At 42.3% G+C, this 27902-nt stretch overlaps 2 protein-coding genes across 2 annotated transcripts in view; one reads left to right on the top strand and one right to left on the bottom strand.

The window, feature by feature from the left end:
• kcnt1b (potassium sodium-activated channel subfamily T member 1b) overlaps positions 1-27902 on the top strand; it is a 148357-nt gene that overhangs the window by 51176 nt on the left and 69279 nt on the right. Inside the window, exon 4 of the mRNA XM_080432528.1 lies at positions 16965-17044. Within this exon, the coding sequence (XP_080288654.1) occupies positions 16965-17044 (80 nt within the window). The remainder of the gene's footprint in view (positions 1-16964; positions 17045-27902) is intronic.
• On the bottom strand, positions 21657-27574 carry LOC308088231 (uncharacterized protein; the record flags this gene model as incomplete). Its single annotated transcript, XM_080432637.1, has 14 exons — positions 21657-21760; positions 23324-23395; positions 23732-23876; positions 24453-24530; positions 25006-25041; positions 25132-25167; positions 25258-25293; positions 25384-25416; positions 25570-25650; positions 26082-26125; positions 26258-26405; positions 27042-27089; positions 27249-27326; positions 27479-27574. The coding sequence occupies 14 exons, from the start codon at positions 27572-27574 to the stop codon at positions 21657-21659; spliced, it is 1035 nt and encodes a 344-aa protein (XP_080288763.1).

The raw sequence follows: 27902 nt of genomic DNA, 5'->3' as shown, positions 1-27902 counted from the left end.
CCTGAATTTATATTAATCAATAAAACAATATTTTAATGTGCTGGAGTACGGTGGTTGGAGGTGACCCTGCTCATCCACTGGCACATTTAGACCCTGTGTACAGGTAGTAGAACCACTACTGGTTGACAAAAGGTATTTATGAAGCTCAAATATATATTTTTTCTTTTTTCCCCTGTCCAAGTATGGGCATTCTGTCTTCTCAGCTCAGCAGCAGTAGAAATGTTGGCTCTCATGGGGGAGGCCCGGGTTCAAGTACCTCGGGCAGGACATAAGTATTACGCATTGCAGCTTTAATTATTTATTCATGGTCATTTTTAATCATTGTTGGCCTGAGTGAGGATGATGTGATGATGTGATAATTCCATTTGATCCTCAACATACAGTGTGTGTCCTGCAGAAAACGGAAATACGTTAATCAGGTTTCACATCATGCATGTTTTTATGAGTGTGGTCACCGTGAGTGAGTGACTTTATGCTTTCTGGGGTTGTGCTCCTTCTATGGAGATGGATAATGCTCCTGGGGGAGCTTGTAATTGCTATGTTAGAAGCATCTGTTGGCATGAGAGTGTTTCCTCGGTCATTGTTGCTCCACTTTTGTGGTGAATTTCCAAGTGGAAATCTGAGCTCGAGTGGATGCATCACCTTGTAAGTGCACTCTGGTGTCTTGCCAGTCCCCTATCGCACAATACCTACCAAAGGGCCCCCTTGGTTGTACTTGAAATTATGCAAAATGATGCTTTGGTAGAGGTTTGGGTCGTGTAGTTTACCTTGCCTTTTTGTAACGCCATATATAAGCGAGATATCTTCAATAGTCGGTCAGGGTCTGTTGATTAAAAAATGATGATGAATCAACAGGAAGTTAACTTTTTTTATGCAATGCAAATTTAGTAATGTTACATATTCGGCTGAGACCTGTTTCACTCTGCAACGTGAAACAAGCAAGATAGTGAGGAGACTATTTTGGATTTCTAATCAACAGAGCAAATATCGAATATATTTCGCCAATATTTGGAGTTACATCATGGCGAGATAACGACCCAAACCTTTATCAAAGTGTCATTTCGCTTTAACCACTTGAACCCTCGCCATCATCTGTTTTTACGTCCGAAGATTCCTGTCCAGGACAGTATTCAGACGCACCTCCTGCAGGAGACTTGGCTCACATCTGAACCCATGTGATTTGGCGTTAGGAACCCGTTGTGACCGCATGCCCTTGCTGACGTCGACCCCAGGCAGGGTACAAACCCACAACCTTGCGCATGAAAGGCGTTTGCTCTAACCGCTACACTTTAACCACTTGAACCCTGGCATCCCTATTTTAGCCATTATCATAATAGGTGAGCATTTGGCCCAAACTAGCAGATCTACAAGCCCACAACGTGCTTATAGCTTATAGATCACACCAAAGAGATTTGGTGTAAAGGGGGGGAAAAAAGGTAGCCAAGGCTAGACCCCTGGGGGTCTGAACTTGGATGCGATCCACTGTATGCGTTGACTGTTCACTCCTAAGCACCAGTCCTACTACTGTAAGTAGGTGTGCAAAAGGACTTCCTTTACTAAGAAGTAGGGACATAAATTACACTATAATCTCCCTATAATAAATAATATTATGAGGGTGTGCAGTACAGTAGATTCCTCCAGTGCTTGTTATTCTAGTCCAGCTATAGGGAACCTTGGCTCACCTCTCAGTGGGGTTGGATGGGGACAGGGCTGCTTTTCCCCGGCTATTTGCTGTAACTTGCTGAATAAAAAAAATGAAATGGAACATGTCAATATGGTCTCCCTAGTGTCCATATCATATTCTGTCCTGCAAATCCATAGCACTGTATACAGTAAGTTACAAAACGTTTGGAGTTATATTTGCGTGCCTTCACTGAGAATCGAGATTCCAAAAACGGGGACTGTTTGGCCTCACCATTGTCATTGTCTGAACCGTTGAATGACACAATTTCCCACTCTGTTTCAATTCCTTTGCACCCAGATAGACTCCAGTGTATTTTACCAAACCATCCGCAGCGACCGTGTTTGACGGCCGATTTTCATCTATGTCACAGCGAGCTGTCGCAAGGTCGCTTGGGGTGACTGTTAAGCGCACATTGGCAGTTTTGATTGCGCTCATAGGTTTTCTGCCATACTATCCCTGGGGATAATACAGCAGGTGACCTATCAGCACGAGCATATCGTATCACTGTGGAAATGGAAATAACATCAGGCTATGATATTGTATCATAAAACAGAGTCTGTTCATCAAGGGGTAATGGCTTGAACATCTAGCTTTACCTCGCTGCTTGCTGTGGTCAATTTTAAGGAAACCACAGTTATTATTCTGTTTTTCTCTGTATTTCTATAAGATGGATTTATACAGGGTGTTGGGGGGAGTCGGGGGGTTTCTTCCGATTCATGATAAAAAAAATCAGAGGAGAGTGACTTTTTTGTCTAATACACACAAATGATCTGTCCTCCGCATAGTAAACCAATAGAAAAGTGTGTAGAGCTTCTCCTATATTTTATTAACAAAGTAGAGGAGATGTCCAGAGACCTGTGTATTTGTATTTTATAAAATAATAATTCATCACTATTTTAGGCATGTCAATATAGGTGAAAAGTGTCGAAACATTAAAAAATGAGTGAAAACAGCAGATCGACAAGCTTACAACGCATCGGCTGGTCTCTGCCTCATTCCCCTCTAGCCTTACTTCTGCCATAGTTCAACCTCCGGTGAAGACGACCTCTCCAGAACTACTTATTTTGAAGTACTGTACTCGCAGCTGCTGTCCAACTGAAAGAGATGTGATCATATTACACCTAATGAGGAGCGTAGGGCATGCGCATCCACTCTGGTCAGCAGGTGCAGGACAAACAGAAAATCATCCGCATAAAAATAACTAGAACTACCGCATTGCACTTAACCAGTTGCTGTTTACATCTGTCTGTCCAAACTCATCCTGGAGTCCAAGTGAATGTCTGTGCCAAATGTCATGATCCATCTAGGTGTTCCTGATATATTGTATTCACAAGAATGGGACAGACATGAGATCACAGTGACCTTGACCATTGACCTTTGATTTACTTTTAATCAGTTTATCCTTGAGTCAAAGTGGACTTTTATGCCAAATATCATGAAATTCCCATTCCTGAGAGATCATATTCATGAATTTGGGATGGACATATCTACGTACGGATGGGATGGATGTACTGTACGGACAGACGTAAGGATATACCGATATATACAGACCAATAGCCCGAGCACAATGCCTCTGGTCGCGGCTGTCCGCTAGCTAAAGCATAAAATCAGAGTCTGCTGATATTAGCTCCCATTGTTTATTGTTTATTGGACACTGATTAATGTTTCAATCCTTAAGGATCTTCATCAGGATAGCCTGTATCAGGAAGTAAGATTACACTCGTATAAAGTAGGTGTCTAACAATTTGGCAGTAGCAGCTAGGTGTAATCCCTTGACCCAACCATGACGCAGGATAATACACACTTTGTAGTAATAATAATACACAGATTGTAGCATGCTATTTGCACTGACAAATGATGGAAACCACACGTCCCGACTGTTTTCATTGGCTCCTCCCTCTGGCTGGGTGGAACGTGACATGCTCCTGCTTGCAGCCAGTCTGTTTACATTATGTAACTAACTAGCTAACACTTGCTTGCCTAAAGACAAAATGAATGCTCTGCCAAGAACGGCTGAGAATATCTGATCTACAACCTTGTAGGGTCGGCTATGCTCGTCAAGTATGAATCGGGCTTAGCACGTGATGTCATTGTTAACCACTTAAACCCCATATGGTTGAGCGGAGTACCTCAGGGCTCTATCAAATCAAATCAAATCAAATCAAGCTTTATTTATAGAGCACATTTAAAACAATTGAGATTGACCAAAGTGCTGTACACAGTAAAAATCAAAGTGTCAACAAAAAAATGATGCGTGTGCACCCACATATAGCATCAAAAACTACATTAAAATGAAATAGTACAATAACCTCAGGTGTGATCAAAGGCCATTGCTTTTCAATGGCGCCGCCTTTGATCACAAATGAGTCTTAAGAAGAGGTTTAAAAGCCTCAATAGACTCTTCTCTCACTTCTAATGGTGAAGGGCAGGCTATTCCAGAGCCTAGGGGCGGCAGCAGCAAAGGCACGATCTCCCCTGCAATCTATACTAGGGTCTTCTCTGTTTTCTGTTATTGTGGGGGAAAGCTTTCACTGAAAATAGCCAAAGTCGATCTGTTATTTTCCCGCCGAAAGCTTAACACGGATGCTGGGCTTTAAGTGGTTAAGGACAGTTCTATGTGCAATTTCAGAACAGGAAATAACCTATTCCGTCCACGGTCCACCACAGCTTGCCAACTCGGACAGCATGCTCATCAAGGCGCGAGGCCATTGACCAGGCTGCCCTCTTAATTGGTTGTTGCCTGCAGGGCGTTTGCTACCCAGCCCTCTCTTGCTACACAGTACAATCCTCAGTGTTCATTTAGCCTCCTCGTTGATTTACGTTGCACAGTGACACAGGTCAAGTCCCTCTTTTAGCACATAAATGAACGCAAACAAAATGGTCCATTTGGTTTCATTTGTACACTCTTTGAGTTACAGACCCATAAGGGTCCATTTGGTTACATTTGGGTACATTTTGTAACACAGTCAGTATCATCTATTTAACATGTAGGCTACTCAAAATGTTGCGCACGTGCGCTTCGCGCGTGGGCACAACGCCCCTGGCCCTCGGCTTGGTACCCTAGACATAATTTGGCCCTTGGGGAAAACTAATTGGGGAACCCTGATGTACTGTTATGTAACAGCCTTTTCATAGGGCATATTTTTTCCTTCTCCTTTATGACATTTCTTAATGTATTCTTATATTGTTTTATTGTGTTATTTTAAATTTACGTATCTTTACTTATTATATTTCCTCTGAATCTCTTCTCTCTTCCCTGTTATGTTTCCTGCCATGTTCTACTGTAGTTCTTTACAGTGTTTTGTAAAATAATGTTTCTCAAAATGGGGTCCACGGGAACCCCCAGGGGTCCTTTGGGGGTTCCAGGGGGTCCCCAGGTAAATTACCCATATGGACCCTTACAGGTCTGTAACTCTGAGAATGCGCAAATGCGTTTGTGCATTCTCAAAGTGGCCTATTGCAGACCAAAGCTAGCCTGGTAAACCCCCCTCCCTCCGGAAATCTCATTTGCATTTGATTTCAGGAAAGAGTCTGGCCTACAGGCCTGTATGGGCAAATTGGGAGCTGGGCTGGATTAGTATTAGTTTGTTCCCCTTCAGCCAATCAGCTGAAGGGGAACCACCAGCCACCAGCCAATATGACGCAAGGGGACTTTTGAAAATAGATTGCTTTATTCGGATACATGCGTGTCACTGCCCGCCCCTGCCGGTTCTCTGAATTTTCATTTTTAAATAGGCTCTGTCATGATTAATTGACCACATGAAGTTAGACAACTAAATTCTATCCAAACGATATCTTAAAAGTAAATTCCGTGCCTCAAAAAATAAGTTTGAGAGCGTTTTCAAGTTTTAAAACCAAAACCAAAAACAGCGTACAAACAATGGCCGCCCATCCCATTTTTGTCGGCTGCACTCGGTTCCATTCGGTTTCACTCGAACTCGCCACCTGATTGGCCAACCTTCGCTGTCAATCATAGAACAATGAGCGACGACGCTGATAGGAGAGTTCATTGTAATGAACTCCGGAGAAACGCCCAGACAGGCCTGTAGGCCAGACTCACTCCTGAAATCAAATGCAAATGAGATTTCCGGAGGGAGGGGTTTACCAGGCTAGACCAAAGTGGGGGTCCTTGAAAAAAAAAAAGTTTGAGAACCACTGTTGTAAAGCACTTTGTAACCTTGTTTGGAAAAGCGCTATACAAATAAAGTTAATTCATACCATGACTATGAATTGAATTACCTTCAAGTTTTGAAATAGGAGTCTCTCTTCATTTGATGAGTCGGAGACTGTTCTCTACGGCAGTTTCCATTGAATTGCTCCGTTAGAATAATATCGCCAAGCATCCAAATTATAGATGCATACTGACTGCATTGCTCCCTTTCAATGGCTCTTCTTGCCATTATCTTGGCAGCAATAAAGTAGTGGGACATTACTAAGATTACATTTTTTAATTTAGAATATAACTCCTAGGCCTACGGAGAACGTAAGTGCTCCTTAAATCAAAATACTTTCTGTACACACACATTACTTAAAGCATTGTTCAAAATGATAGTCACGATTCCTGAAAATGATATGCAATATACACACACACACACACACACACACACACACACACACACACACACACACACACACACACACACACACACACACACACACACACACACACACACACACACACACACAGACACACACACACACACACACACACACACACACACACACACCATGTTTTGTCTCCTTTCTAAAGTGTGTGTGTGTGTGTGTGTGTGTGTGTGTGTGTGTGTGTGTGTGTGTGCGTGTGCGTCTGCGTGGAAATAGTTTGACATGGTATCACAGGGCAGCATGTTTCATGTTTCCTTAGTAAGACATCTTTGAACAGAACAGTCAGCCCTTCTCTCAACACCCACTCACTCTCATACAACAATTCACACTGACTCCATTGTGCTTTGAAGATCAGAGTCCTTCCCACACACGTACCTGTAGTTCAGTAGTTGCCAACCTTTTCGGGGGCCCACTTGACAATCCCGAAGGCGTTTGCGCGGCCCACCCCATCTGACCACTTAACACGGCAGCCATTCAGCTGCCGTTTCAAGTGGTCAAGATTGTGGGCCGCGTGCATTCTCAGAGCTTGTTTATCTTAATGATCAATCAATTGATAGTGTTCCGGATCAATGGAACTAACATAGTATACTTTGAGTTTCGATTTATCAGCGTCACCATGAATTGAAACACGCCCAACATTAGCACCAGAAAGGGCATCCGGATGGTCACTGGGGGTCTCTCACACACATAAATGATTTGTGTGACACAAAGAGCACTGCATGAATCATGCACAGTCAAATCCTCAGTGTTCATTTAAAGCACCACCTATGTAACTTTCCTCTTCTACCCTTCTTTTACCTTTGAGATAATAGAGCCGGCCTGCTTGCTCAGGGGATACATTTATTTTTATTTTGTGTCAGATCCTGTGTCTAAGTGAGATATGACCTTTGACACAATAGAAGAGCAGGGAGACAAAATACCACCACCCCGATTGCATAAGTTATATTGTATCAACATACTCTACCATACAGATTGGACAAAATTGCATTTCATTTATTTAAAAATCGTGCTGCTTTAAAGAAGGGGTGCCGTGATTTTCAATGATTTTTTCTCCCCCTAAAACATGATCATCAGGTATTATGGTTATAATAGGAGGAAGATTTTTTTCAAAAAAGAGTACAGAATGTGTTAAAATTATGTTTTTATGTGGACACGCCTCCAGTTCATTAAGTATACCTGGTTCTCACCTTAGCACCTCCCACCTGTCCTAGTCCCTCCTCCTCCTCATGCCCACACCTGTTGTGTTATGATAATGAGGGGGAGGGTATATTTCTACTGTGTCACTAAAGCGCTGTTTTTCTATTGGCACGTTTGACCCTCAAGGTTTCAGCCTCCAGGAAGAAACTCAAAATAGTCAGAGAAGACATAAAACACCATAAAAACACCACCAGGGGGCTTAATGAAGTTCTATCAACCTCATAGACACATGAAAAACAGAAAAAGTGCAAAACCATGGCACCACCTCTTTAACTCTATTATTTAACTGTAGAAAAAAATCCATGACATTTTAGTTTACATAAAAGTTTTTTAATATAGTTATATTATCATTAAAAAACTTCTTTGGGGGTCCACTTGCAATATCCTCATGGCCCACCAGTGGGCCCCCGGCCCACAGGCTGGGAATCGTTGGCGTAGATGTTGGTTGTCCACAAGCTATGATACCAGGCTCCATCATCATCATGAGCTAGCTGGAGAACCCCTTCTTCAAGCCAATCAATAAACTCTGTCAAATGAATGAGATATGGTCATCCCAAACTGCTAATTACAAGTAAGACGCGCAAACGCTGGAAGCGAACGCAGCTCGAAAATATTGTGTATTTACGGACTTGTAATCCGTGTTATTTCACTGTGATGGGGGATGGTGTGTGTGTGTGTGTGTGTGTGTGTGTGTGTGTGTGTGTGTGTGTGTGTGTGTGTGTGTGTGTGTGTGTGTGTGTGTGTGTGTGTGTGTGTGTGTGTGTGTGTGTGTGTGTGTGTGTGTGTGTGTGTGTGTGTGTGTGTGTGTGTGTGTGTGTGTGTGTGGTGTTGCATTGCATTGCATTGTCTAAATTCCTGCACTCTGGCGCCCTCTACATAGGTACTGCATGAACACAGACAGACAGACACACAGACACACAGACACACCCACAACCCGAGCAGGGTTACATAGTAAGCTCCACTTGGTCGGAGGCGCGGCTTCGCCGCGCCTCCTTCCGCGTTCGCAATTAGAAACTATAGGACTGAAACGTATCGATTATTTTCCTAGCGATTATTCTATCCATTATCTTTTTAAAATGTATGTAATAATTGCAAAGCACATTTTTAAAAGTTTTTTTTTATTTCTTAATGAATCAATTAACGACTTATGCCCTATTTTATACTTTGTCGGACAATGGTGGCATGTAAAAAAAAATAGGGCAAATCTAAAAGCTCAGTGTGGGCTTGTAGGTCAGAGTTTTGGAAACATTTTGAAAATGTTTGCCAGCATTAATGACATGCCCAAAACAGGGATCAAACTACTGATTATTAATCGCTAACTTTTTTATAATCGATTAGTGTGATTAACTGCTGCAGCCCTAGCTATTAGATTATTAGAAACCACTGTTTCTGGCTTCAGTCTCCAAGAAAAGCTTTTCCACTGTTGGCATAGAGTTCACTGACACCAGTGTTTAAGAGTGTATATCAGTTAGTAATTGTTTAGTCAAACAGAGATGGAGACACTTCGTAGAGATACACATTTTTATATATGGGAGACGTAAACAATCAGGTTGAGGATCTAGCAGTTCTTTCACAAAGTCAGGGAGAATATACAGAGAAGATGCTCCACTCCCGTTTTAATATTTAGTGTCTTCTCTTGATATTTACAGAAGCCCCCGGTGCTTGTATCGGACAGTCTTCTGAAGGCGGCGGCACCCCCGGAAATTATTCACTTACCCACTGTTTGATTTGTCTGACAGAATAAGAAAGCAAACAGTGAGAGAACACTGATGCAAACAGGATACTGTGTCAAGGGAGTGTTGCAGAGAATCATTTGCAGCGTGCTGTTGTCACTTTTACAACAGGAAGATACTGTACTGTACTGACCAGAGGTCAAGTTAAGAAGGACTGAGTGCTAGTCCTAGTCCTGTCCCCCCGTAGCCTGGGACTTAAAGCTGCACTATGTCACTTTTTCTTTTTATGAATAAAATGTAATTTTGTCCAATCTGTATGGTAGAGTATGTTAATACAATATAACTTATACAATTGGGGTGGTTGTATTGTATCTCCTTTTATATCCCACAGGATCTGACACGAACTTTGACCTAATGGTCAAGGTTCAATTTGTACCCTGAGCAAGCAGGCATGCTCTATTAGCTCATTGGTAAAAAAAAATGTCAGCACTTGTGGAGGAAACCGGGTTCAAATCCGGGGTAGAAGAGGAAAGTTACATAGTGCTGCTTTAACCTGCTCCATTATAGGGGTTCCCTGTCTTAATGTGCTCACACACCACCGTGGGGGCTGGGGGTTCGAATCCACTGCCTGTGCATCCGGCTTTGTCGAGCGTCTATACGAACTACGATCTACAAGCTCTGCAACACATCGCTGTGCTGAATCGATTAGTTCGATTTACTGTTGCACCCCTAAAATGAACTGCTTCTGTGTCTTCCCACAAGCATCAGTAAGCGGTGAGGTTGTCCTCACTAATAATCAACAAGTGTCCCATAAGGTAACAGAGCATCTGTGTGCCTGGCCTGCTGTGGACAGAGTGAATCTAGCATCTCTGGATCCCCATTACCCCAGGATCCAAAGCTGTTGCATGTTTACTAGTCACTGTGTTGTTCTCGCCTTGAGTGTATCAGTCAACTCAAGTTTGTGTGAAATTGTAATCACTGGCAGTAGCAGTGGTGTGTGTGTGTGTGTGTGTGTGTGTGTGCGTGTGTGTGTGTGTGTGTGTGTGTGTGTGTGTGTGTGTGTGTGTGTGTGTGTGTGTGTTGTGTCTGCGTGCATGCGTGTGCGTGCGCGGGTGCGTATGCATGTAGTACAGTATGTTTGAGTGCATATACTACTAAGATAATTAGCGTATTACTAGCGTATGCATGCGTGTGTGTGTGGGAGGGGGCGTCTGTGTGCTTGTGTGTGTGGTTGGAGTAATGCTTGGTGTATACTTAGTTGCTCTTTGGTATCGCGCACCAGAAATAGCTAATCTACAAGCTCACAATGCTTTGCGATGCTATGGTAGGGTTACAAATTGTAAATGTGGCATTCATAAAATAGTAATACAAACGTGTGTGTGTGTGTGTGTGTGTGTGTGTGTGTGTGTGTGTGTGTGTGTGTGTGTGTGTGTGTGTGTGTGTGTGTGTGTGTGCGTGTGCGTGCGTGCGTGCGTGCGTGCGTGCGTGCGTGCGCCTGGCACACTGGTACAGTACTGAATGCCATGGCAACCGTCATGGCAACTGATGCTTCACAGTAAGCCGACCTAGAATGTTTGTTTTTCTCCCAACACAAATCCTCATCCACATTTAGCTCAGCCTGAAACACAAAAACACAGAATAATAGAAAGAGTGGACAACAACTAGGGTTGCCAACCACCTGAAATTCAAACATATTTCCAAGGAAAAGGTCAAATGTACAATGTCGCTGTATATGTACAGTTTTTGTATATCATATTACAACCTGTATTATAGTTTATGTACATAAGTTGTTTGAACTTGTAAGATGTGTGTCATTGGTTGATTCCCAAAAGTAAGGAACAAAGTATGTCCCTTATCAATTCAATAAGGGACACGTCTTTTAGTTTCCAAGTAATACGACTCCGTATTTCAAGGCAATCCTATGTGCACTTGTGCAGGAGTGGTCCTTACTTTCTTCAATACACATAAAAACACAACCCACCCACCCCTCCCCAGCCTGTTTGCTAGCTGTCCAACTGCAGCGAATACATCTTTAAAGGTTTTGCTAGCCCTACAGTACGTGTGATCTCCCTCTTCGCTGTAGCCCTGGGGCTCAATCACACAGCAGTTCTATGCAGCATTGGAAAGCTGTGCGAAATGGTCTATTTTTGACCTATTCCCGAACGTCGGAGCAAAAGATCAAACACAGGCCAGCCTTCGATGATGTCTTTACTAGTAAAGACAGAGTGGCAAAACTAAATACGGCTGTGAAAACAACCTTTTAAATGGGGTTTTCGACCGTGTGTCGAATTTAACATGGAAGCGCATTCAGAATAACCTGACGCTGCCAGATCCAAGAAGCTTGCTTCACACATTTGTTTAGGAACCTGGTTACTCAATACCGCCCCCATCTGGCAGAGTCAGGTTACATTCAGAACGTGCCGGGTGGCAATGCTATGTGCCCAATCTTATAGCTACAGCAAAGTGGAGAGTCATAGATGGGGCTCCAGTGGTTCTGGTGGATAAATAAATCCTCAGCGAGTCATCATGCTTTACTATGTTTGTTTTTGGACCTTACATATGTACAGAATATAGGCCAGTGTAATGAGATCTCAGCCACGCTGGGTAAACATGAAGGCTGAATAGATGTGCATATCTGCTCTGACAGCTGTGTCAATGACAGTAGTGGACAAAGTACTCAAAACCAGTACATGTACCAGTACATGTACTTGTATACAGTAGATACTCCTGGACAGATATTACTCAAAAGACAATTGAAAGTTCCTCAGTCAAATTTGTACTTAAAGTGCTGGAGTACTTGCTTTTTAAAATACAAAAGTGCTTAATTTTTAGGGGACATTTAAGAAATAAATCAAAGATTTTCAAGACATTTTCCAAAAATATCAAATATGAGAAAACAACAGATCTACAAGCTCAACTGTGAGCTTGTAGATCTGCTATTTTCACTCTATTAGAAATTGGACTTTAAATTGGACTTTAGTGGTTAAGTTTTTCCCTTCCTAGAAATGAAAGTAAGTATCCAAAAATGCAACTAACGAGCATATTACGTGTTTGACACTTTTATGGCCCAATCAATCAACTCAGCTCACAATCCATTTGAAGATTAATTAATCGTTAATCAATTTATATACATAGCCTATTTTTTTTTTTTGCTAAAAGTTACACAGTTGACCTTTAAGGTACAGATACAAAATGTACTCAATTACAGTACTCGAGTAAATGTATTTAGTTGTTGTCAATGACAGGTCTGTCCCTGTTTTTCAGAACAATCTGCCCTTCATGTGTTTTACAGTATAGTTGCGAAGAGTGTGTGTGTGGGTGTGGGTGGGTGGGTGTGTTCATGTTTGTGAACACACACACACGCACACGCACACACGCGCACACACACACACACACACACACACACACACACACACACACACACACACACACACACACACACACACACACACACACACACACACACTCCATGACTCCAGCCTTGAAGCTGTCGCCATGGTGATACATTGGGAAGAGGGGGAAAAGGGACGAATTAGAAGACCCAGATGAAAATGTTTCTCTCTCTCTCTCTCTCCCTCTGTCTCTCTCTCTCTCTCTCTCTCTCTCTCTCTCTCTCTCTCACACACACACACACACACGCACACGCACACGGCTAAAGGCACGCATGTACACACACACACACACACACACACACACACACACACACACACACACACACACACACACACACACACACACACACACACACACACACACTGTATCTCTCATTCTACTTGCTCACTCTCGGGTCTCCCCCCTTTCTGTCTGTCTGTCTGTCTGTCTGTCTGTCTGTCTGTCTGTCTGTCTGTCTGCCTGCCTGTCTGTCTCTCAATCACTCCGTTTTTCTCTCTCTCTCTCTCTCTCTCTCTCTCTCTCTCTCCTCAAAGTATGATATATTCGTTCTACCACCTACTCTCTTTTTATATAGCTCCCAGGGGACTTGGCTGCATTAATTGCCCTCCACCTCCTCTTGTCGATGTTTCTCCTCATCACAGAGGAGGAACAATCTCTGAGGGTTCCTGGCAGAGCTCTAGACCATTATTGTCCCCCTCCCCCTCCCCCTCCCCCTCCCCCTCCCCCTCACCCTCCCCCTCCCCCTCCCCCCGAGTCCCCTCTCATTAAGAGACAACAAAGCCATCCTCATTACCAGTGTTGGAAGAAGTATTCAGATTTATTTGCTTAAGTAAAAGTATAAATACTCTGTTACGTACGTGAAAGTCCGGTGTTCAACATTTTACTTGAGTAGAAGTACAAAAGCATTGGCATCAAAATATACCTACAGTACCAAGTAAAAGTACTAAATCGTGTCGGGTGGAAACCTCATATGTCCAAAACAGCTACTTTTGTGTGACACTGTAGTATGAAGTAGGGCATTACTTTATGAAAAAACACAAAAAGTTAGAATATGTAGAAAGGAGGTTTCTCCCCGACAGCGATGAAATGGAAAAACAAGCTGGTGTGCTTCCTCTGGATGCATTTTTGAAGCAGTTGGTGCTCAGCTACAACAACAAGAAAAGAAAAAACCACTGAAGTGGAAAAAGCGGCACTCCAAAAAATAAATAAAGAATAGCAAGACGATATAAGGCTCAGATGCTCAGGGGAAAAAAATAAAATGTTTAACCCGCTCTGAGGAAGGCTGAGGCTGAAAAGCGTTCTCAATAAAAGAATGTGCATCGCATAAGCTTGTATATCTGCTATTTTCGAATAGCTGAAGTATATCAAATAGCACTTAATTGGTTAATGTACAGAGTAAAAAGCACTATATTTTCCTCTGGGATCTAGTGGAGCAGAAGTATAAAGTATTGACAAAAATGGACTCAAGTACAGTACTTGAGTAAATGTACTCAGTTACTTTCCATACACTGCTCCCCAGTCCTCTCTGATTATCTGTAAGGAGCCGTCCTCGTTACAGAGCTAATTGAGTCGTTCCTCTTCTCTCTCCACAGTGTTCTGAACAGGGAGGTTATGACACTCTGATCATTACTTTGAACCTCCAAGAGCTCGCCGTCGCGCCGATCCTGTAATCGTCTCGCATATTAGTCATCGTAAAAAAATGAAATATCGCTGTTTCATTTGAAACACTCGTTTGAATGAATGCGAGGTCCTGCAATAATGTACTAGACCACTTCTCAAAACCTTTTAATTTCAAGGATCCTCATAAGGATAAGGATAATTCCTTTAACAGGTCTGTTCATGAAAGTCCTTGCGGTCTTGTTTCCAATGAGGGCCTGTGAGCAATTAGGGGTTAAGAGTCTTGCTCAGGGACAATTTTCATTTCATCGACACATTTGCAGGCCTGGCCTGGAATCGTACCTGGGGCAATTAGGGCCTCTGGCTCCTTAGGCGGGCTCACTAACCACTCAGCTATGGCCGCCCCTAACAGAGGATTTTACTGTATAGATCACAGTCTCAAGGTGGGGTCTGAAAGCGTACAAATGAAACCAAATGGACCCTTACGGTTCCATTTGTACGCTCTCAGAGTTACAGACCTGTGAGGGTCCATTTGGGTCTCCTCAAGGAACCCCTAAAATCCTCAGCGTTGGATTAACTCAGAGTGTTGAAATGGGACCAAATGGATCCATGCGGGTCTGTAACGCCGGGGTGTGGACGCATGGAACCTTACAGGTCCCTTTGCTTCCATTTGTAAACATGTCTGAGTTAAACAAACACGGGGGATTTGATTTGACTTGGGATTTGATGTGAGCAAAGTCACTCGGCGGAGGACAGGTTGAACTTGAGCCACGCTTAAAAGTAGCACTGTGTAACTTTCCTCTTCTACCCCGGATTTGAACCCGGTTTCCTGCGCAAGTGCTGACATTTTTACCATTGAGCTAATAGAGCCGGCCTGCTTGCTCAGGGGATACATGTAATATTGACCATCACGTAAAAATTTGTGTCAGATCCCGTGTCTAGGTGAGACATGACCTTTGACACAATCTAAATGTCTCAATAGAAGAGCAGGGAGACAAAATACAACCACCCCAATTGTATAAGTTATATCGTATTAACATACTCTACCATACAGATTGGACTAAATTACATTTTATTCATTTTTAAAAAGTTACATCGTGCCGCTTTAAGGCTACGGTACAATCCACAACTTTAATGTACCAGGAATTGAACCCTGGTCTCCCCGCATGCGAGACCAAATTCCTACCCCTTTTAGTTGAGTGTTATTGCGTTTGTGAGCTTCGGGCAGTACTGCTCGTCAACCAGTAGACTACATTTCCCAATGGAAGTACAGCGAGACCACCTCCAGGTCTCAAACATTGCAGATGCACTTAGTTATAGGGCATAGCAGTGGCGGCCATTTTCTGGTTCCACTTCAAAATAGTCAATGCATTTTTCCCATTGACATTTCCAAAAATATTTATATCAATTATTTTAAGCCTAGAATCAAGCCATCCAGGGTCCTGGTGAATCATGACCATAAAACGTTTGATTCTGTGAAAAAACATTTTTGAAAACGGCAAAACAAAGGGTATTTAATAAATATAGAATATCATATAATTAAATATAAAATTAAAGAAAATCACTGAAAAAAATGTTTTATGGTCATGATTCACCAGGACCCTGGATGGCTTGATTCTAGGCTTAAATGAATTGATATAAATATTTTTGGAAATGTCAATGGGAAAAATGCATTGACTATTTTGGAGTGGAGCCAGAAAATGGCCGCCACTGCTATGCCCTATAGAGAGTTCATTTAACTCTGAGAGTATACAATTGGAACCGAATGGATTGTTTACTCTCAGAGTTAAATGAACACTGAGGATTTTACTGTGTGTGAGAGAGACCCCAGTGACCATCCAGAGAGTCCTCTCTGGTGTTAATGTTGCACATTTTTCACTTTCACGGTGATGCATGCTGCAGTTATGATGACACAGAGTGTGTGTAGTTTTTATTGTGCGTCAGCCTTTAAAGTGATAGTGTTGACTCACACACCCCCCAGGGGAGCAATTAGATCCCTTACCTGAGATAGCAGCAATCCAGGATGTGTCGTGTTCCCCCCCCCTATGAGCATGCTTCAGTGTAGTGTATCATTATGAGAACATTAACTCATCCACCTCCTTAATTATTGTGTAATTATCTGTATACTGTATTGCATCAGATTCCATGATGATGATGATTATGATGTTGTTGTTGTTTTGTTTTAGAGGGGATCATACTCACATCTCCTGTCAGTCACAAGGCCATAGCCTTCAGCCTACAGTGGTTCTCAAACCTTTTCAAGTCAAGGACCCCCAAATTGCTATGTATTTTGGCCACAGACCACCATCTGAAAATGCTTTGTGCCAGGGACCCCCAGAAGAGAAGATTTATGAAAATGTATATATATATATATATATATATATATATATATATATATATATTCAAAAGATTCCAAGCATTTTTTTGATATTCTTCAAAAAATTATATATATATATTTAAAAAAAAATAGCAGATGTACATCTGCAATTTTTTTAGCACTAAATTGGATCCATTGGGAAAACTGTTTCCTGACAGTAGGTTTTGGACATACTGTACAAAGGTTTCCACCCGTGTGTGTGTGTGTGTGTGTGTGTGTGTGTGTGTGTGTGTGTGTGTGTGTGTGTGTGTGTGTGTGTGTGTGTGTGTGTGTGTGTGTGTGTGTGTGTGTGTGTGTGTGTGTGTGTGTGTGTGTGTGTGTGTGTGTGTGTGTGTGTGAGAGCGAGCGCGAGTGCGTGTGTGTGTGTGTGTGAGCGTCTGACTCCTTCTAACCATCTGTCTCTCTCTCCCTCTGGCAGGGTGCAGGTGGAGTTCTACGTGAATGAAAACACATTCAAAGAGAGGCTGAAGCTCTTCTTCATCAAAAACCAAAGGTCAAGTAAGTACACATCTCAAAGTGTTGAGAGTACACTTCTCAAAGTAATGAGACTTGCGATGCTATGTGCAATGTGAGAGTGCGCTCTAGCCAACACCAACTCGGGACTGCTGAATCGCTGCCCTCCACACTCTCCTATGAAGCATCAGGGTCTTGAGCTCTACAGTGTTGTTAGCTAAGCTGTCGTGCTGCAGTGCTTCTTCGTAGGAGGTGTGCTTCTTGCCTTTCCTGGCTTTGCCCTGGGTTGGCTCCCATAGTGTCAGTTTGCTTGCCTCTAGTTCCAGGTGCCTGATGCAGTGCCCTGCCAGCCTCATCCTTCTCTCTCTGACATTGTCTGTGACCCGTGGTAAGGCCCCGTAGAGGACCACATTTCTGATGAGGTCTGTTCATGTGACGCCATTCGTAGCATTCTTGTAATGAGAGTACACATCTCAAAGTAATGACAGGCGCCTCAGGCCCCAAGTTGCAGTAAATTTACACAGTAATAGGAAATATAGAATAAATGACACACACAGTACTGTATCCAATTTCAATCTCAGTTTGGTTTAAATTTGTTATGGCAGTGGTTTCTGAAAGTTGGGTCCGGGGACCACCAGGGGTCCTTAGGGGGTTCCAGGGGGTCCCCAGTTAAATTATCTTATGGCCTACCTTTAATATAGCATATTTGAAAATAGCCGATCTACAGGCTCACTATAATTTGCTAAATAATTGGAATATCTTTTAAATGTTTAGTTTTTCTTTATAACGCAAAATATTTTTCTGTAGAAGGGGGTCCGTGGCCAAATACATTTGGGGGTCCTTGACACAACAAAAAGTTAGAGGACCACTCTCATAGATAATCTCTCCACGCACTGGCCTCCCCAGTACTTGTCTGACCTCCTCCATCAGCGGTGTTGATGGAGGAGTGTGTTGATTCAACAGGAGTATGTTGCTTCAACATCCTCCCTCACGGAACCTGCGGTCCTCAGACACGGGTGTCCTGTACCCCCCCCACACACACACACACACACACACCAGATTGTAAACCTTTGGTGACAGAGTCTGCAGTGTGGCAGCCGGGCCCCGCCCGCTGGAACTGTCTCCTGACAGAGTTTCACAATGCTGGATGGAGAGAGACAGGAAACCGGGAGAGAGAGTAAGGGAGTGACAGGCATTCAGAGGCTATGTAGTAAATATGCAGCCATTGGGCACCGGCCTAGTCGGGAACGATGCAAGTTCACACACACACACACGCACACGCACACGCACACAGACACAGATTTCTTGGCATTCGGATCCCAAGATACACATGATTAGATTCCTTTTTTTATTTAATTTTTTCACATTAGCTGTGGCACTGCAAAGTGCTGCACGGGGGGGGGGGGGGGGGGGGGGCATGCAGTGGTCCTGCAAAGACAAGGCTAGATCGAGTTCTTTTGTTATTGTAGGAATAAAAGTCAGAAAGGCTGCCGGTTGTAATTCCTATTAGGAGATAAGCGAGGCAAAGTCAGGGTGGGCTGTTTAGTATCTCTGAAAAGGCCGCTGGAGGAAGCCAAATAGACTACTGGATGCAGCATGTCTGGAAGCTGTCTATTTAAGTGTGTGTGAGTGGGCAGTGTGCGTGCGTGCGTGCATGTGATGTGTATGTGTACAGTATGTGTAAAATCCGAGAACCCATCGGCAAAAGAAAGGGGGGAAAATCCTTTGAATTGCGGAGCTCTGAACTGTCTTGAGAGATTAGTATGTGTAGTGTGTATGCCTACAAGAGAGAGAGAGAGAGTGTGTGTGTGTGTGTGTGTACGTGCGAAGGGAGGCACGCGCATGTGTGTGACCGTGCTCGTCCCCTGACATCAGTAGATAATCGTGTCGACACATGGCTATTCAGCATTTCTACACTCTAAAATCCTCAGTGATAATTTAACTCTTCTCAGAGTGCACATTAGCGTAACCAAAGGGGCCCTTGAGGGTCTGTAACTCAAGAGAGTGTACAAATGGAACCAAATGGACCTATAAGGGTCCATTTGGTTCACTCTCTGAGTTAAAGTTAGTGTAAGTGATATTTCTTGGTTAAAACAAAAGGTTTTTTTTATTTTCTGAAAAAGGTTATTCAACTAGCAGCAGACAAATTAACTGCAGCCATTGTCCATGTATCTGATTGGTTGAGGAACTCATGTTTACATCTGAACACAAACAAAACTATGTTTTTCTCACGCAACTCCACAGACACTATTCATCCTGACTTGTTTCGTCAAAAGAAACAGTATCAGAATTTAAATACCTGGAAATCACACTAGACTCAAACTTGACATTTAAAAAACATGTTAAAATGTAGCCAACATTCAAATTTAATCTGTCTAATTTCAGGCACATAAGACCATATCTCTGCTGTCCGGCAGAAACCAGCTAACTCCAAAATGTTCATTTTTCAGGAAATAAAAAGAGTTAGAGTTAGGAGGTTTTATTCATCATTGATAAGAACAGCTGAATGGACCTCCAAGCTTACAATGAGGGTGGAGGTCAAAAGGGGGTGGAGACTGGAGTCAGCAAAACCAGCTAACTCCACCTCCCTTTGGTGGACTTGGCTGGTTTAGCAGAAAGTTTGAGGAAGGGAGTTAGCCGGTTTTGTCAGACGCGCTTTTTAATGCTTTCCATTGGTTCAATTTTTTTTTTACCAACACACAGATGTAAAGAAGGGTGTTCAATGGCCCTGATTTATGGGGAAAAAATGCAAAAGTGTAAAAATGGAGTTAGCTGGTTTCTGCCGGACATCAACAATATCTAACAACAGATGCAGCTGAACTCTTCATGCATGCTATGATCCTCACACACATAACATACTGCTTCACAACCTGGTCACAGACAAATTGGAAAGTGGTGACAGAGCAATAAGGGCTACTACCAGCGGGGACTGTGATGTACCATTCAGACGTAGTGTGTTTGGTGAAACAGTCTTCTCTGTTAGAGCCTCCCATCACTGGAATAGTCTCCCTACCGAAGTAAGAGAGACCACCAACTATTCAACCTTAAGAGATGGCTTAAAGCAAACCAAATTTGTAATCATGGGTAATTATCACCTCCATTGCTCATATTTTACTGTAATTGTCTCCTGTACTACAGTATGTCTACTTGTCTTGTATTGTATTGATGTCTGTTTTTGTATGGATAGTTATATCACCACTTTTTAACAGCCTGCTCAGGGACTGCAGCTTCTGGCTAACTCTGGCTCATTTACATGGATGTGAAAACTGACATGTTGATTAATGTGCACTCCCACATGGAAAGAACCTATATGCGTCATATATGTTTGTAATATAGGACCGCATATATGTTCGCATACATAAAATTGGCACCTTTCCTATATGTATATGTACATATATGTACATATATGCACATATATATGTGCATATATGTACATATATGTACATATACATATAGGAAAGGTGCCAATTTTATGTATGTAACATATAGGTACATATGACCTGTATGTAACATATAGGTCATATATGTACCTATATGTACCTATATCTACATATATGCAATGAAACATAATTATATGATACCTATATCACCTATAAAATAGGTGAAATAGGTGATAAGTTTGTACACATTAACGAAATCCAATAGAAACCCAAATGTAGAACTTTAAAACTTTATTTAAACAAGTTAGAATATGCAAACATGAAACATTATGGCTTTTAAAGTGGCAAACAGCTGGATAAAAAAAAAAGATATTAAATTAAATTAAATTAAGCTCCGGGACATGGTTAACACTCCTATACATTTATACTGAAATAAAACAAGTGAAACACCCAGAATATGCAGTTTCTGCAACTTAAAGTGGTACGTGCAAAATCTAAGGAAAAGGAAACTTTTTGACTGTGTTGGTCGTTCTCCGACTACTCTTTCCAACTACTGTATGTCTACACTTCTATTACGCTTCTCTAACAGCTTGTAAGGGCAAATTATCTCCCCCCCCCGTCTCATGAAAACATCCTAGTTAATATAAAAAAAGAAAATTATTGATTTGCAAGCATTTAGAACTACAACTAAAGGTTGCATGTTGCATACAACCCATCTTTTCAAATGTTCCACTGTACTATACAGTGCGTACCAGGACCACAGTACAAACTCTAAAAACCATGACGTGTTGTATTGCTTCTGAACAACCCTCTCTGGGCAAGTGAGACAGCATTTCTGATCAGACACCTTGGAGGAAGCCAAAAATGTAAACGCTTTGCCTTACAAAAATAAAGTCAGCTCACTAATAATGGGCTTGACGTACAGTAGAAATAGCTGGCCTTATAAAAAATATAGTGATTTCTTTTTTTCAACAGTTCTTGGGAGTATCTGCAGGGTGCTGAGGTCAAAGAAGGGGGGGGGGGGGGCTTGGAGGAGTGTGGCGGGATTGGGGTTGTCTGAGGGAGGGGCTGGTCAGTGGGGCATCGTGGACAGCCCCACGGTGACAGACCTGTCCCGTTCAGTGCGGCAGTGACAGTTGGCTGTCCTTAGTGGATATTGAGGTCACGGAAGTGGTCGAAGGTGGCTCCCAGGGCCCAGCTTGTCTCCACGTTGTTCACCTTCTTAGCTAGCATATATCGGCAAGGACTAATAAAATGAATGAAAAATAAAAAGATTATTATTTTTTATCTTTCTGTGCTCTTCGGAGCTCGGTCAGCTTCATGTTGATGGCTGTCCCAAGTTGGCCGCTTGAAACTCCCGGCCACTTCTTCACTGTAGCATCTACAGAGAAGACAAAAATAATTAGAAGACTGTACACTCCATTCTACTTTTTAAGAGGCAGACAGCTTCTTAAAGGAAAATTACGCCCGAAACGACACTTGGACCGTATTTACAGCTTGGCAAATGATTTTAAACTCACCCGAGGTATCGATCGACGTCCTTCGGAAACTTTGCGTAGATTTTCAGAGATGATTATAGTCCAATTTGTCTATGAAACACGGCGCAATGCAAATATACGGGGCACAGAAATTCCAGGTTCTAAATAGCCTCTAAATTCTTTATTTTCTGCTGTGCGACGGCTCATACAGTCGTGTTAGCTCAGAAGACTGATTCACTGAGCCAGACGGGTGACCCGGAAGCTTTTCGAGTGTCAACCGAGTGTTTACAGATCATCTTATGACTGTATGAGCCGTCAGAAAATAAATAATTTAGAGCCTATTTAGAACCTGGGATTTCTGTGCCCCGTATATTTTCATTGCGCTGTGTTTCATGGACAATTTGGACTATAATCATCTCTGAAAATCTCCGTGAAGTTTCCGATGGCATGTGCGCACATGCCTCCGTGCGTCTAGGGACGACGGATGCAAATTAGCTTTTAGCTATATCTGACACTACACATTTGTTGTGAACTGTCCCTGTTTTAAATAAACAATAAAATGAAAATGAAATGAAAGACGCTGAAATCCCTCTGGTGAGTTTAAAATCATTTACCAAGCTGTAAATACGGTCCAAGTGTCGTTTCGGGCGTAATTATCCTTCAATCTACAGGAGCTGCCCTCTGAGTTTGGCCCTGCAAGTACCAAGATTCGAAGTGATTGTCAAATCTTTTGATCATTATAACAATTATTTCAATTTTTTTGCAAGATAATTATAGTGCTTCATCAGAAACCCAACATGCTTACAATGGGAAATGGACAGTCCACATAGCACTCTTCTGCACCCAACGGTACCTAAAGAGCTTTACATCGCCCTAATGATATGGGTTAATTCACACAGACCAGGGTGTCTGCGCATTTCTAAAGTACAAATTCAAGACCTTTTAAGACTTTTTAAGGATCCGCGGGGACCCTGACACAGACACACACAGTCATACACCAGCCAGCTTCTATTCCTAGAATAGCAAGATATGCCTATGAGATAGGATTATGGGTGAAGGTGAAGGAAAGGTGAATATGATTTTTTGTTAACACCGCAGACGACAACAATTAGTGTCATGAGGTTAGCTAAAACCAGGAGTCGAAATTAAGGCCATTTACCAGCAAATGGTTGGTTGATTTTTCAATTGGCGGACACCTAGTGAGGAGTTACCAGACACTGTGTGACAAGACTACACATCTAAAAGGTGTTAAGTATAGCCCAGAGACGTGGCTCTACTAGAAGCGAGCTGTGATCAAGAAGTGAGTAAGCGATGAATTAGGTGCCAAGCAGATACCAATGACGGGTGTCCTACCTGATGCCGCTTCCATGGATGGCTATAAACATTGATACAAGGATGATTAAAGTAGTCAACTTATTGAATCTCTAAAGTATTGTTTTCCCTTCTCAATTCATTCATTTACTCACCAATAATGGCGTTCTTGTTATCCTTATCCAAGGCGACCAACTGCTCCCCATCACCTCGAGTTGACTTTCCACCTTAAAGTAAGATTTCAAAATTATTATGAAAGGTGGGTCAAATGAAGGTGGGCAGCAACTAATGTTCAGATACTAATAGTTCATCAATTTGAGGTAGAGCAGTGTTGTCAGGGACACATGAGGTAACTAAAAATGGTTCCAAATAGACCCTACACAGACCTGCAAACGGAGTACTGAATAAGGTGACTAATATGTACAAAACCCTATAACATGGGCAATGTAGAAACATCCACATTGACATGAGACAGTTTTATAACCAAAAATGTACTCCCAAGTTTCTTTAAGTCTGTATAATAGGACTGTTTGATGGCAGAAAATATAAGCATATTTTTGTACCGTTCAGGTTGCTTTTCAGCAGTGTTGTGATGTCAAAGGTTCCCATCAAAAGGTTCCGCACCATGGCGGTAGCGGAGCCGGACTGCTGGGCTGACTTCCAGGCCTCTTTATTGCAGAACACCCCAGAGTTCTTTACAACTTCAATCTGAAAAATAGTTTAGATTGCATTATTCTTTTACCGGCAAGAAACATGTTCATGTTTATATTCTTTTACCGGCAAGAAACAATTCGTATTGATACCAATAATTAAAGAAAAAGTTGTTTTTTTCAACCTGGACTCTATTTACTTCCCCATTTACTTATCTCTAAGAGTTGAGATATTAATTTTTATTTTTTTCAATTGCTCCTGTTGGGAGTGAGGGACCGGCCAAACTGAAAGCCCAAAAGCTTGTTTCAATTCATTCATTAAGATGTCCTCAGACGAGTTCGCCAACGGTTTTGACAATCCAACGGTTTCGACAATTCTCTCATTCCGCCATACATCCGGCTATCTCTGTGGAGCTCTTCACCCCTGCATCCTTCCCCAGCACTACAAGATACAAGATAATGCTTCCAACAAACTAATAATTTCCCTAGATTTTATCAAAAGAGGAAAGGAGGACAGGCTGGGGGGAAAGCAAGACATAGGCAGAACAGAGGAGGAGGATGGAGAGCAGGGAAGGAGAGAAGACAGTGGATGTTGAGCAGGCAGAGTCACTGGTGGGAGGGAGGATAGTCTTACTTTGTTGGCGTTTCCACAGTCTTTTCCCCCTTCCGCTACCGCCATGGTGTTCGCTGCTGCCCCAGGTGTCGCAGCAGTCTAGTTAGAGAATAAAACCCCTGTTAGACTCTTAACAATAAGAAACAATAATAAAATATGGTATGCAAATCTATACTAAATGACAGTAGGACGACCATAGGACCATGGTGGGGGAGGTAGAGGGAAGGAGGGGTGGGGGGTTTGAGGCAAGGAGGAAAAAGGATGGGGGGAGAGAGGTGGAGGGGATGGGGAGGTGGCAGGGTGGGGGAGTAGGTTGGGGGTGGCGGAATGGTGGGTGGGGGAGGTGGAGGGGATGGCGGGGTTGGGGATGGGGGGTGGGGGGAACCAAAATGAAATTCCATAGGGACTTTGCACTAGTAGAGCAAGTAAATTACACAACCATCCCAACATAAAAATTGCACCGATTGCTCCAGCAGTTTGTGAGATTAGCCCTGCATAAACACTGACCCATTTACAAGTAGTAGGCAAACTGTCATAGTTTATATCCATCCTTACTACATAAAATGCTATTCACCTCTTTGGTCGCCGAGGTCCCAGGTGTCGCTGGAGTCTAGTTAGAGAACAAAACACTTTTAAGACTCATTGACAATATAATAAATATTAGTTTATATTAATATTTACTACATAAAATGCTATTCACCTCTTTGGTCGCCGAGGTCCCAGGTGTCGCTGGAGTCTAGTTAGAGAACAAAACACTTTTAAGACTCATTGACAATATAATAAATATTAGTTTATATTAATATTTACTACATAAAATGCTATTCACCTCTTTGGTCGCCGAGGTCCCAGGTGTCGCTGGAGTCTAGTTAGAGAACAAAACACTTTTAAGACTCATTGACAATATAATAAATATTAGTTTATATTAATCTTTACTACATACAATTCTATTCACCTGTTTGGTCGCTGAGGTCCCAGGTGTCGCAGTCTAGTTAGAGAAGAAAACACAATGACAGTAGTGAGTGAGGACGACCATATAGGACCATGGTGGGAGAGGTAGAGGGAAGGCGGATGGGATAGCTCTGCTTCAGTAATAAGTTAAATAAATGAACAAAAGACTGAGTAGGAAAGGATTACTCACCAGCCTCTCTGAACAAGTGGAGAAGGAATCTTCTGTTTCCATGTCCCCTTCCGGTGCACCATGTCCAGGAGTCCTTTCAGTCTTGTTCATAGAAGAAAATGTTGTTATACTCTTCAATAAATTAAAGTGCAAATACAGCAAGCTATCAACACGATTAGCACAACATCAAAAGTCCCTACATGTGCATTGTCCCCCAAATAAATAATAATAACAATAACAATAAAAGTAATAATAATAACAATAACAACAACAACAATAATAATAATAATAATAATAATAATAATAATACAGCTCTGCTTGATTATCATTCGGTCATCCTCGGACTAGTTCACCAACGAAAATCTTTGTTGGCAACCTTTACAATGTGCAGATTAAACGACTGCGGGGCACAACTCCTCACAATCAAACCTTCCTGAGCCTCACTGCAAAGCAGCAGTATTGTAACCCTGATAGGGGACTGACAGGTGCTCACGGGTGAAAACAAAAAAAGTCTTGAAATCAGATAAACTTACCCTTTGAGCAATCAAGGCGATGTCCCTTTTCATTTCAGGGATTTCTAGAATGAGGTTATATAGAGAGAAACAATAACAATCATCAGATCAAAATAGCTAGCAGCAAGCAACTCGGTGCCCCTTAAACTCCGGAACAGACTTTTTGCGAGTTTAATATTGAAAAGGAGAATACTTACGATTGACAATGAAGGCGTTCAGTCTAGTGTTTTCTGTTTTAAGAGCTTCATTTTCTTTTCTTAGTTCCTCTAGGTTGCGCTGCATTTGTTCAACTTTCCTCTTTTCCCACATCGCTTCATCAAGGTTGTTTCTGTACTGTAAAGCCATCTACAGTATGAGAAAAAAGAGAGGGAGAGAGTGAAGAACAATAGCTAATGGTATTCAATTTCATTCGGTTGATTCTAGGAAGTAGGGATGGGACGATACCATTTTTCCGAGTAGTACGAGTACTCATTCCTCCGAGTACTCACCGATACAGAGTACTGATGAGAGTAAACTGACACTTTCAATTAGAACAATACAATGAACAAGACTGATCAAGATGACGTTTATTCTCTCCCATTCAGTTAGGTCTGATCGACAGTCTGGTATGTGTCATGCAAAGACCAAGTGGGCTGATGGGTGCTAATTGTTCCCCAAATAAGCTCTTTGATGAACACAAGGTGAATTCAAGCAGCGCACCGAGTTCAGCACAATAATCTCCAAACAGGAGAAAGATCTCGTAGGTAATTCTCCATAGCCTCACTTCCTCACTACAAACTTTGTTGGTCAATTGGCAAGAAGAAGTTAAACAGATTAACTACTCTCCACTTTGTCTCAAGACATACATCCCTCCACTTGGGCATATACAAGTGTTTATTGTCCAGCCTCTCAAAAATTCTTCCTTACTTATAACATAAAACCTCTGCATCTTGAATCTACGGTAATAACACACCACACACTGGATGCCGTCAGTTTGGGTACCTTTTTGGATCGTGACGGGCCATCTTGATTCCCATCCTCTTCAGGCCCCTGGGAGTTGAGACAGATAAAGAGACAGAAAGACAAAGTTGCCTACTTTATAACCTTATAACAGCTACAGTCAATGCAGTTTATTACAACAAATCTTCCTCATCTTGAATTTGTGTAATGTATGTGACAAAACACACCGGATGCAGACTGGTAGTGTACCTCATTGTTTGAACGACTTTCTTTATCCTCCTCTTCGTCGGAACCTCTCTGGGGATGCTTGGACTTTTTCATGGAAACCTTGAGAGAGAGAGAGAGAAAGAGAGAGACAGTGAAAGAGAAAGAGCAGGAGAGAGAGCAGAATGAGAAAGAGTGAGAGAGGGGGGGGGGGTAATTTTAAAATATATTTAAGCTATTGTGTAATGAAACCAACAATTGGCCCAGTCAGTTACCTTTTTCTTCAGAGAACGTGTCTGCTGCGTGTACTTGGGGTTCGGGACATGTTGCCGTTTAGTTTGGGGAGCATCAGCATTCTCCGCACTGTCCATATCGTCAAGTTGTTTTTCGAGAGTCTTTACATATCCTGGTGCAATGAAATCAAAATGTCATCATGACATGTACACAATCTAACATAGTCTCAGATATAGTGTCCTGCTACAGGTGTATTATTATTATTATTATTTATTTGAGGACAATGCACAGTAATTAATGCGCCAGAGGCAAATTTGCAACTGATGTCCCTTGGAACTCCAGATTGGAATTGCCAGTGCCTCACACACACTGACAGGACTATTAACCTACATGTCTTTAACGGTGGGAATCGGAGCACCCGGGGGAAAACCCAGACGAACACGGAGAGAACATGCAAACTCCACA

This window comes from Gymnoscopelus braueri (assembly GCF_963280865.1).
Source record: "Gymnoscopelus braueri genome assembly, chromosome: 7".
In the NCBI taxonomy this organism is placed as follows: domain Eukaryota; kingdom Metazoa; phylum Chordata; class Actinopteri; order Myctophiformes; family Myctophidae; genus Gymnoscopelus; species Gymnoscopelus braueri.
The sequence above is the reverse complement of the archived record's forward strand: the minus strand, read 5'-3'. Positions and strand labels throughout refer to the sequence as shown.